At 38.5% G+C, this 13,347-nt stretch overlaps 1 protein-coding gene across 1 annotated transcript; it reads right to left on the bottom strand.

The window, feature by feature from the left end:
- Positions 1–2,762: 2,762 nt before the first annotated feature.
- On the bottom strand, positions 2,763–3,245 carry LOC142176080 (uncharacterized). Its single transcript, XM_075243147.1, has one exon. The coding sequence runs from the start codon at positions 3,243–3,245 to the stop codon at positions 2,763–2,765; it is 483 nt and encodes a 160-aa protein (XP_075099248.1).
- Positions 3,246–13,347: the final 10,102 nt, after the last annotated feature.

Raw genomic sequence — 13,347 nt, 5'->3', positions numbered from 1 at the left:
ACGGAAGAAGTAACAACCAATTATTGAATGTACGTATACATAAAGTTTAGTTTGATCAAAGGCCACATTTCACAAAATAATGAGACAGTCACATTTGACAGAACAATCAACTATCTCCATGAAGTTTGAAGAAAAAGGGAAAGCAACATGGAAATGTTATTTAATGTTAGATTATAGTATTGCTATATAGCTAGACTTTCTTACTCTACTTTACTGAACTTTTACCTTACCTTTTAATCGGATATTTATCATCAAGGAACCTGACAATCAAAATGAGACTTGAAAAGCAGAACACAAACAAGAAATACAGACAAATGTAATTTTATAATTTCATAAGGGTTAATGCTTTTTTGCAAGATTGAATAAAAATTCATATTGTCAAAATCTTTATATCACAAAAAAACAAATCGATATAGCATCTAATAGTTTTGATTTCAAACTCACTCCAATTAAGTATATATTAACTCTTTTAAGCAATTCATCAAATACCTTGTATGCATGCTTTTGTGAGTTAAACCACTTTAGTAAAGGGTTATATCAACTCACCTCAAAACTCCTCGAGCCAACACGTAGGTCCCAGTCCAATTTATACCCATCAAACAATTGATTCTAAAATAACCAATGCATTTCAATTAACTTCAAAGTTTCACACCTAGACATGAAATTTAATATTGGTATAGAGAAAGAAAGGAATTAACTATTTAATTCTTACCTATTACTACTTTAGGATAATTGACAATAGAAAATTTTATATATCTGAGTTCAAGAACTAATAATTTGTAAAGAATCCTAGAAATTTTGTTGCATGCGTGAATAGTTCGCTGCCTCTGTTTCTTGAGCAAATAGAATGTTAATTCTATTTTGTTCTTATAAGGCTATTTACGCCTCCTGACTTCCAACTGCCCTTTTATGGGCTTATGCTTGACACGTGCTTCTATTATTATTTTTTTGACTTAACTAGTATTTAGTTATATATACTTTTAATAATTAATAATATTAAAATTATTAAAATTCCCCTAATTGTATATCCAATTATTTATAAATAGAGAAGTAACTCAAAAAATCAGTCACAGGGGTTTAAATCCGTAATAGAAGTAAACTTTACGATTGTAAAAATTAAATTCTATATTTATTGTATCTTGAAACTTTTATAGATTTGAGGAGTGTTATAATCTTTCCTCCTTAAAAATATTCGTCATTGAATATTGCTAGGGTCTTATTCTTAAGCTAACAATTATTCCTTGGGTCCTTGAACTTCATAAGTTTTCTTAGCACCACTAGCTTTCCCAAGGGACTCAAAATTTTGGCTAACTCCCTAAATTTTCAAAAATTTTGGCAGAGTTTTCCTTTTAAATTGGACTATCCAAAAAATTAACCCTGTTACAAATATCACAACTACACCAACAACAACCAAATATACCATAACAGGCCATTCATAGGAACCATACACAACTTATGAATTAATTACTCACTCTCCTGCAAGGAGGTACCGCAATAACCAACAAGAATCTAAAGCACAACACTTTAGCAAAAGTAAATCACTTTAATGAATTAAATTTACTCTGGCATAAACGAAATTGCTTCAACAACTAAGTATAATCTAGGAAGGACATAAACACTTGTTAACTTGTATTTAATAAATGAAATATAAACGTCAAGCCAAACCTAGGTTCGCATATCTTGTTCTTCAAATAAATAAGGATACTTCTTCCTCATATCTCCCTAGACCTCCCACATAGCCTCTTTTGAATCATGATTCCTCCACAAAACTTTTACCGATCTTATACCTTTTGTTCTCAACTTTGTTACTTGCCTATTAAGAATTTCTATAGATGCCTCTTCATAAGTCAAGCCTTCTTTAATTTCCATGGTATCGGCAGGCATTATATGTGACTCATCATGAATGTACTTTCTAAGCATAGACACATGAAAGATATGATGAATAGAGGACAATTCAACGACAGCGCTAGTTTATAAGCCACTTTTCCCTTCTTTTTTGTTATCTCATAAGGTCCGATAAACCTAGGACTAAGTTTCCCTTTCTTATGGAACCTCATAACTCCTTTTATTAATGAAACTTTCAAAAACATCTTGTCACCAACCATGAACTCTAAGTCACAATGTCACTTGTTAGAATAGGACTTTTGATGACTCTGAGCCGCTTTCAGTCTTTCTCTGATTAGCTGGACTTTCTCTAAGGCCTCACAAACAAACTCTAGACCAATCAACGACACCTCTGCTGGTTCAAACCAACCCACTGAGGACCTACATCTTTACCCATACAACGCTTCATAAGGAGTCATACCTATGATGGCCTGCTAACTGTTATTGTAAGGAAATTCTACAAGTGGCAAGTGATCATCCCAATTACCTCCAAAATCTATAACACATGCACACAACATATCTTTGAGGATCTGAATGGTCCTTTCTGCCTGGCCATCAGCCTGTTGATGGAAAGTGGTGCTCGAATTAACCTTAGTACCTAATATTTTCTGAAATGCCTACCAAAAATGCACTGTGAACTGAGGGCCTCTATCAGATATGATTGAAACTAGAGTACCATGCAATCGGACTGTTTCTTTGATGTACAACTGTGCATATTGCTCTGCGGAATCTGTCGTCTTTACTGGTAGGAAATGCGTGGACTTTGTCAGTTGGTCTACAATAACCTAAATTGGATCATGCTTATGGTATGTGCGAGGCAGACCTACTATGAAATCCATATTAATCATCTCTCATTTCCACTGTGGTATCTCTATATCCTAAGCTAGACCACTAGGGCTTTGATGCTCGGCTTTGACTTGCTGGCAATTCAAACATTTGGCCATATGATCTACTACTTGCTTCTTCATGCCTTTCCACCAATACATCTCTTTCAAGTTTAGATAAATTTTGGTAGCACCTGGGTGGATAGAGTACCTCGATCTGTGAGCTTCTTCTATTATGGCCCTTCTAAGACCATCTACATCAGGCACACATAATCGATCATTAAATTTCAAAACTCCATCACTTCCTAGAGTTAAAGCAGTGATTTCTTTGTTTCTGACTCCTTCTTTTAACTTTACTAAGTACAGATCTTCATCTTGCTTATCCTTAACATGCTCAACAAGAGAGGATTGCGCTAAGGCATAAGCAGTTATACCTCCTTCTTTGATCTCATCCAATCTAATTCCATCATTTGCCAGTTTTAGAATTTCTTGACCCAAAGCTCGCCTTTGTACTGCAAGATGGTCCAGGACACCCATTGACTTCCTACTAAGTGCATCTGCTACCAAATTAGCTTTGGCCGGGTGATAAAGGATATTAATGCCATAATCCTTCAATAGCTCGAGCCACCTTCTCTGTCTCAAATTTAATTCTTTTTTCTTGAAAATGCACTGGAGGATTTTATGATCTATACACACTTTAGAATGCTCGCCATAAAGGTAGTATCATTATATCTTTAATGCAAACACTACTGCTGCAAGTTCTAAGTCATGTTTAGGGTAGTTCTTCTCATGCTTCTTTAACTGCTTGGAAGAATAAGAATTAACTTTTCCATCTTGTATAAGAACACAACTAAGATCAACTCTGGAGGCATCACAATACACTGTGAACCCACCCGAACATGTCGTGAAGGTTAACATAGGTGCAGTGGTCAACCTCTTTTTTAACTCTTGAAAACTCTGCTCACAAGCGTCTGACCGAAGGAACTTAACTGTTTTCTGAGTCAACTTAGTTAATGGAGCTGCAAGTGAGGAAAACTCCTCTACAAACCTTCTATAGTAGCTAGCTAACCCTAAGAAACTCCTGATTTTGGTTAGCATTGTCGGCCTTGGCCAGTTCTTCACTGCTTCTGTCTTCTGATGATTTACTTTTATGCCTTCACTAGATACCACGTTGCCTAAGAATGCCACTGACTGCAACTAGAACTCACATTTTTAAAACTTGGCATAAGGCTCATTCCCTTTTAAGGTCTGCAAGGCTATCCTGAGGTGATCTGCATGCTCATCCTTTCTCTTAAAGTATACCAAAATCATCTATAAACACGATAATAAAGGTATCAAGGAATGTTTTGAAAACTCTGTTCATGAGGTCCATGAATGCAGCTGGAGCATTTGTCAGCCCAAAGGACATTACTAGAAATTCATAGTGTCTGTAGCGAGCTCGAAAGGTTGTTTTAGATATATCCTCGTCTCTGATTCTCAACTGATGGTACTCCGACCTCAAGTCTATCTTTGAAAAGTACTTTGCACCCTGAAGTTGATCAAATAAATCATCAATTCTTGGCAGTGGGTACTTATTCTTAATGGTAACTTTATTCAACTACCGATAGTCAATGCACATTCTGAGAGACCCATCTTTCTTCTTGACAAACAAGACCGGGGCACCCATACGGTGAAACAATCATCCTGATGAATCCCTTGTCAAGAAGGTCTTTAAACTATTCTCTCAACTCATTAAGTTCTGTTGGAGCCATCCTATAAGGAGGTATAGATATGGGCTGAGTGCCTGGCATGAGATCAATGCCAAAGTCTATGATTCTTTCAGGATGAAGTCCGAGAAGGTCATCTAGGAAAACTTCTAGAAATTCTCTAACAACTGGCACATACTGAAGAGTTGGTGGTTTTGATTCTGGATTAATTATGTGAGCCAAATATGTGAGACACCCCTGACTGATCATTCGTTGTTCCTTAAGGTATGAAATAAACTTACCTACAAGTGATGCTGAACTACCCTTCCACTCTAAGACTTCTTCATTTAGAAATTGGAACCTGACTATCTTGGCACGACAATCTAACATGGCATAGTAGGAAGACAACCAATCCATACCTATAATCACATCAAAATCCACCATTTCTAACTCTTTGAGATCGACCTCGGTGCTGCGATCTTGGACTGAAACTATACAACCTCTATAGACTCTTGTGACTTTTACAGACTCGCCAACTGGAGTAGATACTAGGAATGGCTCACTAAGCTATTCAGGTTCTAGCTCGAGGTTAACTGCTAAGTATAGAGTCACGTACGGAAATGTTGAACCTGGATGCTGTGACCTTGGACTAAAACTATACAACCTCTATAGACTCTTGTGGCTTGACTGACTCGCCAACTGGAGTAGATACTAGGAATGGCTCACTAAGCTGTTCAGGTTCTAGCTTGAGGTTAACTGTAAAGTATGGAGTCACATACGAAAACGTTGAACCTGGATCAATTATGGCATAAACATTATGTGAGCAGACTAGAAGTTATACCAGTAATAACTTCTGTAGATGCCTCTGCACTCTAGCGATTAAGTGTAGCAAACAAACGGGGTTGTCCCTCTCCTTGAGTAACTTGATTTGCACCTCTACCTGCTCCATGCCCTGCCTGATTATGAGAACCATGAGCCTGAGATGGTGAAACTGTAGTAGCTGAGGAACTAGAAGGACGAGTTTATCCACCACTAAAATTATGTCACAACTTTGGGTAGGTGGCCTTTATATGACCAATGTCTCCGCAACAATAACAACTGTGAAACTCGAGCTTGCATTGAACTGAATGTTGTTGCTTACATGTACCACAAAGACCTCGTTGTTGTGAATGTTTCTCAATATAACTCCGGCTATATGAGTATGGTGTCATAAAAGTTTGATTCTGGCGAGACTAGTTTCCATAACTCTAAGTACGTCTAAAGGAAGACCTACCACCTAATTGATTACTGGACTGAGCTAGAGCTAATGACTCCTTATTGATGGAACCCCTTCCTCCTTCACTGGATGTACCATTAAACCCACCCGTTGTTCGGGCTTTCTTGTTATGCTCTTTTTTTCTCTCCTTTGTTGTCCGTCTTGTTCTAGCTGCCTGGCGAATCCCATAATAGAGGAGAAAGTTGTGATTCCTACCGCTGCAGTTGATGTTGTATCCTTAATGTAGTAAGCCAAACCATCAACAAACCTGCGGACCTTTGCTTTTTCTGTCTTAACTATGTGAGGAGCATTCTTAATCAAACTTATGAATTCCATGTAGTACTATTGCACACTTTTATTCCCTTGCTTGAGCTGCTCGAACTCGGTAGCCTTAACTTCCGTATCCTCTTCTGGTATAAAATTATCCATGAAGGCCTCTTAATATTCTTCACAAGTAGGCGGACAATCATCTTCATCTCTTTCTTTTTCCCACATCTCAAACCAAGATCCAGCCACATCTCTAAGTTGGTAGGTAGCCAGCTCCACAGCTTCATCATCAGATGCTTTCATCGCTCGTAGGGCTTTCTTGACACCCTCCAACCAAAACATTGGATCTTCATCAACTATAGTACCACAGAACAATGGAGGACTCAGCTTTAAAAATTCATTTACTCTTGAGGACTTTGAATTATTCTATCTATTTGATTGAGGTGGAATATCATCTCTTCTCGCATTCTAATTGGCCATGAAGGCTTTAAACATCACCATAACACTATTGACAGTATTAAACATCTGACCCACCTCTGGAGATATAGCTATCTGAGCCGGAACTACTGTTGGGGGTAGCACTGGATCCTGAGCTATTTGCTCATCATGCTCCACCCCTTCTTCATGTTCAACCCGGGTTACTTAAACCCCCCCTTTGTGGATTTACCCTTCTGAGTTGAAGCCTTCTTAGTTCTGCCTTGAGCCACAATAGTAGCAATAGTTTCTGGAGCAGCATCCTGAGTGTTGGTGTTAGAGTTGCGAGTACGAGTCATTTCTGCAAGTTTTGGAGAAACGAATGCCTTAGATAGTGTCTTAAAGGTAGGCTCTACTGCAGGATCTAAAGTATGAAAAAAAGAGACTTTTCCGAAATGAATGTAGCCTCGTGTTGATAGGTGTGGTGCGTTTCATACCCATAAACAAGACTCTACTAACAAGGCTTCATAGACCCCTAGGACTATAAACCTAACGCTCTGATACCAAGTTTGTTACGACCCATTTTCTGAACAAGTCGTGACCGGCATCCGATCACTAAACTTGACCGAGCGAACCATCTGCGCTTATCAAATATGTTATAACTTCTAACTTTATATGCAACAAAGCAATACTTTAATACTTTTAATTAATTTAAATATCTAAAATAAACCAACTCCAAAATATTATTTGTAGTAACCACTGAAATACTGCTAACTTATTATCAAAAATATATGAATATTAACTCACCGACTATGTCTATGAAGCCTCTACTGATAAACTGATGCATTGCTCAGGACATGAGATTGCCTGGCTAGTTCTCCAGCTAAACAAAGAAATAACTACATAAATATGACTCAAAGGAATACTCCACGAACAAAAGCGGAGCGCACCAATAGCACTGGAAGAGAGGGAAGTCCTAACCAGTAGCCTGCTCGCCTACAAAACCAGTTCCTATATTGTACTGTAGAACAACATAGGTTCCCAAAAGAGAACGTCAGTACCATCCATTGCACTCAATGAGTCTCAACGACAAGGGACGAAACTTTAATAAAATATACATTACGAGCAAAGATTTTGAATGCACAAAAAATATAAAGCTTCTAAGAACAATTCTAAAATAATTGCATAATAGCAGTTTATGAATATTCTAAAAGAAATTCTTTTCTTTTTCTTTCTTATAAAAAAATACTTCGCTTTATACTTCGGGAGTCCCAACTATCCTGACTTATTTCTGTCTTAGTCACCGTGTGATCGGCACAGGTTCGATCCCCACCTGATCGAATAGGCCAAATCCACAAGGTGTCACTCGCTTCATGGTTCTCAACGCTCATGTATCATACCCTAGCCTGGCTAAGTAAATTCTTAGCAACGAGACCCTCAGCTAGTGTAGTTCAGGAAGTCAACGCCTTGATCAGTACCCTCGGCCTGGACGATGACCCCTTCTCATAATAGAGGATACTCCCAAAAATCTTTTCTTTCTAAAACTTCTTCTTATGACTTTTCAAGTCTAAATCTTTTATACATTAATCATGCGATTTGTAGTTTGTTCTGTAGCAAGATCCATTTAACAACATAAAACCTAAGGAAGAAGTAATAACCAATTGTTGAATGTTTACGAATACATAAAGTTTAGTTTTATCCAAGGCCACACTCCATAATATAATGAGACAGTCACATTTGGCAGAATAATCAACTATCTCCATGAAGTTTAAAGCAAAAGGGAAAGCAACATGGAAATGTTATTTAATGTTAGATTCTTGAATAGTATTGCTATATAGCTAGACTTTCTTACTCTACTTCAATGAACTTTTACCTTACCTTTTAATCGAATATTTGTCATCAAGGAACCTGACAATCAAATTGATACTTGAAAAGCATAACACAAACAAGAAATATACACAAATGTAATTTTATAATTTCGCAAGGTTTAATGCTTTTGTTGCAAGAATGAATAAAGATTCACAGTTGCAAAATCCCTATATGACAAAAGAACAACTCGATATAGCATCTAATAGTTTTAATTTCAAACTCACTCTAATTAAGTACATATTAACTCTTTTAAGAAATCCATCAAATACCTTGGATGTGTGCTTTTGTGAGTTAAATCACTTTAGTAAATGGTTATATCTATTCACCTCAAAACTCCTCAAGCCAACACGTAGGTCCCAGTCCAATTTATAACCGTCAAACAATTAATTCTACAACAATCAGTGCATTTTAATTAATCAAAGTTTCACACCTAGACATGAAATTTAATGTTGATACAGAGAAAGAAAGTAATTAACTATTCAATTTTTACCTACTGCTACTTTAAGATAAATGACAATAGGGTATTTGTATACTTGAGTTCAAGAATTAGTGATTTGTAAAGAATCATAGAATTTTGGTTGCATGCGTGAATAGTTCGCTGCCACTGTTTCTTAAGAAAACAAAATGTTAATCTGTTTTGTTCTTATAAGGCTATTTACGCCTCTTGACTTCCAACTGCCCTTTATGGGCTTATGCCTGGCACTTGCTTCTATTATTTTTTTTTACTTAACTGGTATTTAGTTATACCTACTTTTAATAATTAATAATATTAAAATTATTGATATCCCCTAATTGTATATCTAGTTATTTATAAATAGAGAAGTAACTCAAAAAATTAATCACAGGGATTTAAATCCGTAATAGAAGTAAAATTTAAGATTATAAAAATTAAATCCTATATTTAGTGTATCTTGAAACTTCTATGGATTTGAGGAGTGTTACAGGTTGAGACCCGTGATTTTTTATCATGAGATGAGGTACCACAGAATGACTTTATTGTAAAAATTTGTGTTAGAAAAATATGATTAATTAGTAGCCCTTGCATTCCTTATTTGGTTGAACGACATTTACAGTGTTCTTATTGCTTTACTGATTACACCACTAGGTAATTCTTGTTGCCATTTACTGCTTCCTAGTGAGTGTCTTGACTTGTACCTCGTCAGTACTCCACAGAGGTTAGTCTTGATACTTACTGGGTACCGACCGTGGTGTACTCATACTACACTTCTACACATTTTTGTACAGAGCCAGATATTGGAGGTATCAGACTCGGGCAGAGTTAGCATATTGGTCGCAAGGATTCGAGGTAGAGCTGCTTGGTCGTCGTAGTCCCTTAGAGTTCTTTCCTTTCTTGTACTGTCAATCGTATATGAGCAGTATTGTATTTTGATTTTTGAGGTCTTTCCATGTATTCAGTTAGAGTTTGTGACTTTGTATTACCAGTCTTGGGAGGTCGTATGATTATTTTTTCTTGGTTTGGATACTTGTATTACATTCTGTTTCAAATAAAATATAAAATAAAAATGGTTGGAATTGTTATTGAAATCGTCTTACCTAGTCTTAGAGACTAGGTGCCATCACGATGCCTGAGGTGGGATTTTGGGTCATGACAAGTTGGTATCAAAGCTTTAGGTTCATAGGTTTTACGAGTCACGAGCAAGTTTAGTAGAGTCTTGTGAATCGGTACGGAGACTTTTATACTTATCTTCAAGAGGCTACAAAACTATTAGGAAAATCCCCACTTCTTTCATTCCTGTCATGCGGATTTGTTGATTTCGAAGTTTGAAGATTTGTGTCTTTATTCTTTTATAGATGGTTGGGACACATGCTATCGGGTCAGCTGACCAAACACTCGTGCCCCCTACTAGAGCCGCGAGAGGCCGGGGCCGTGGTAGAGGCTAAGGAAGGGCACATACCACAGCTAGAGCACATGTCATAGCAGCAGTTCAGGAGCCGCCAGTAGCTCCGATTAGGAGACAGGCACCGGAGGCGCCTGTTGTTACCCCAGGACTTCAGGAGACTTTAGCACAGTTCCTAAGCATGTTTAGTACATTGGCTCAAGCGAGATTGATCTCTGTTGCACCAGTTACTTTGTAGATTGAGGAGGAGCTCAAACTCCCACCGCCCGTACTCCAGAGCAGCGAGATCATATTGGTCAAGTTTCGGGTGTGTGCTAGTACAGCCTGTTATTCTGGTTCAGCCTGAGGTCAGGCCAGGGGTATCAGAGGAGGACCAGAAGAGGCTTGAGAGGTTCAAGAGGTGTAGTCAACCTACTTTCAGTGGCACAACTACCAAGGATGCTCAGGGATTTCTCGAGAAGTTTCACCATATTCTCCGCACCATGGGTATTGTGGAGGTAAGTAGAGTTTCTTTTACTACATTTCAGCTCTCAAGAGTAGTGTATCAGTGGTGGTAAGTTTATGGGGAGGCTAGGCTAGTCGATGCAACACCACCCACTTGGGCTCAGTTTTTAGAGATGTTTTTGAGGGAGTTTGTCCCCCAAACCCTTCGAGATGCGTGGCATGCAGAGTTTGAGCAGCTGCATCAGGGCACTATGAAGGTGTTGGAGTATGCCATCAGGTTCAGTGAGTTAGCCCGACATGCACCTACTTTGGTTCCTACAGCCAGAGAGCGAGTCCGCGAATTCGTTGAGGGGCTCAATTATAATCTTAAAATCTGCATGGCTTGGGAGTTGCATACTGATACTACATTTTAGCAAGTAGTGGAGATTGCTAGGATGTTAGAGCGTGTTCGGGGGAGAAAAGGGAGTCTAAGGAGACCTAAAGGTCTCGAAGTTCTGGAGGACTCAGTGGATTTTACTCTGCAGCTATGACTCATTATGGCAGAGGCTCGGGCAGTTGGCTAGCCCGGTCCGCATTTTAGAGTACTCGTATGATCCAGTTAGTTCTTTTAGTGCTCCACCAGCATGGGGTTCATACAGTGGTTATTCCAGTTATCTAGCAAAGACTCAATACAGGCAGTCACACCTATAGAGGGGTTGTTATGGGTATGGTGATACTAGGCACATCATGAGGGATTGTCGCAGACTCAGGGGAGGCAGATTTCATTAGGGCACTCAGGCTACATGCTTCACTCCAGTTGCTACTCCACCTGCACAGCCAGCTAGGGGTGGAGTTCAGGCAGGTAGAGGGCGCCCTAGAGGGGTAGGCCCGGCCAATTGACATATTTTTATGGTATGGTTGAGTCCGCTACACCAGATGGTGTCGTTACCGGTATAGTTTTGATTTGTTATAGAGGAGCACTATCCTTGTTAGATTGGATTTTACTTATCGAGGTGAGTCCTCCTATCATGCTTCACACGTGGTGAGTTCCGTGATTTGTACTGTATTTATGTGTTTACCTTGTTGAGAGATTTTATAGTGGTAGCCTGTGTTTATCACTTTTTTGTTCATTATTGAGAGCTATGAGAATAGAAGTGAATTTCTGTTACTCATTACAGTAGATTTTGATGTGATTTCTTGGTGGCTTGGTTACAAATTTTGATTTATATGCTCTACCGGTGTAGGGGTTCAATATGTGTTGTGATTTTGTTAGCGGGATTGAATTAGTGGAAGATTTTGGTTGGTATGAAGTGTATACTACTTTTGATTTAGAGATGAGGATGGGATCCTTGCGATTCCATGTGATTTGATATGTTGAACCGGGCTATGTGTCATGGTGGAAGTTATATCAGGATTAGATCTTTGTGGTTAGTTCATATGTTTTGATTCTCCTTGCAAAACGGATTCGTGGTATAGTGTTGATAGGGAGTTGTGCCTGTTGGGCTTGTTTGATAGATCTCTTCTGTGTTTTTCTTTGCATATTCTGTTATATTCGCATTGTGCTTGTGTTTTAGCTTACGGGGTGTGTGCCCAGGTGGCGTTAAATGTGACTTGATGATTTAGGTAATAGTTATGAGGTCTTCATGTTTCTTGCATCGTATTTGGTGTCGTAAAGGTCTAGAATGAGGTTTTAGCTAAGATGAGGTTATTTGTAGGTGCTGTATTTGATTATAAACATCTATTGTGGCCAGAGTTATTGTTATGGGTATATGTGTAATGTGTCATGTTGTGTGTTTGTACCTGGTGAGTGTAGGAATGAGTTATTATAGTTGATTGAGGTTGATACCATGTGTCATTTCAGAAATTTAGTTCTTTTGGAAATGACTGGATGGTGAGAAACTTGGTTCTAAGGTTTACCAGTGTGGGTGGAAGGGTTAATTTTCAGTTGAGTTGGTGTTGTCGAGCCTATGTGAATTGGAGTGACGTGGAATCATCCGCGAGTATGTATATGATGAGTACATTCAGTGATTTGATGACCTTTGAGTAGTAATGGGCACATTCGAGGACAAACGTTTGTCTAAGAGGGGGAAAATGTAACGACCCGACCAATCATTTTGGGAATTAGCGCCATGTTTGGTGGTTTAAGGTCTCAATAAAGCTTCATATTATATATTTTGACTTGCGTGTGTGGTCGAGTTTGGTTTTCGGATGAATCAGGATAAGTTTGGAAGAAAAAATTCTTGTTTTAGAAGCTTAAGTGAAAAGAATTGACCGGAGTTTCACTTCTATGTAGACGACTCCAATATGGTGTTTCGATATTTCCAACAGCTTCGTATGGTGATTTTAGACTTAGGCGTCCATCTGGAATTAGATTCAGAGGTCAGTAGGTTGACTTGATGCATTTCGGCAAAAATTGGAAATTTGAAGGATTGAAATATTCATAAGTTTGACCAAGAGTTGACTTTGATGATATCGGATTCGGATTTCTGTTCCGGGAATTGGAATAGCTTCGTTGTGTCATTTATGACTTGTGTGCAAAATTTGACGTCATTCCGGATGGATTTGATATGTTTCGGCACGAGTTTTGTAAATTGGAAAGTTTGAAAATTCACAAGTTTGATTTGAGGTGCAATTTTTAATTTTGACGTTGTTTGATGTGATTTGAGACCTCGAGTAGGTCTGTGTTATGTTACTGGACTTACTGGTATATTCAGACGAGGTCTTGAGTGGCTCGAATGAGTTTCAGATGGGGTTCGGATCGTTCAGAGCCTTGTTGAAGCTGCTGGAATTTTTGGTTGATAGTGACTTCGCACCTGCACATGAGGGACCACAGGTGCATGCTTGCAGAAGCGTAAAACTGGTCGCAA

Source organism: Nicotiana tabacum, chromosome 3, assembly GCF_000715075.1.
Source record: "Nicotiana tabacum cultivar K326 chromosome 3, ASM71507v2, whole genome shotgun sequence".
NCBI classification, from domain to species: domain Eukaryota; kingdom Viridiplantae; phylum Streptophyta; class Magnoliopsida; order Solanales; family Solanaceae; genus Nicotiana; species Nicotiana tabacum.
This window is presented reverse-complemented; position numbering and strand designations above follow the sequence as displayed.

What these genes read in the sequence shown, in the direction of transcription:
- LOC142176080 (XM_075243147.1), bottom strand. Translation starts at nt 3,245, where the DNA reads ATGGGTGTCCTGGACCATCTTGCAGTACAAAGGCGAGCTTTGGGTCAA.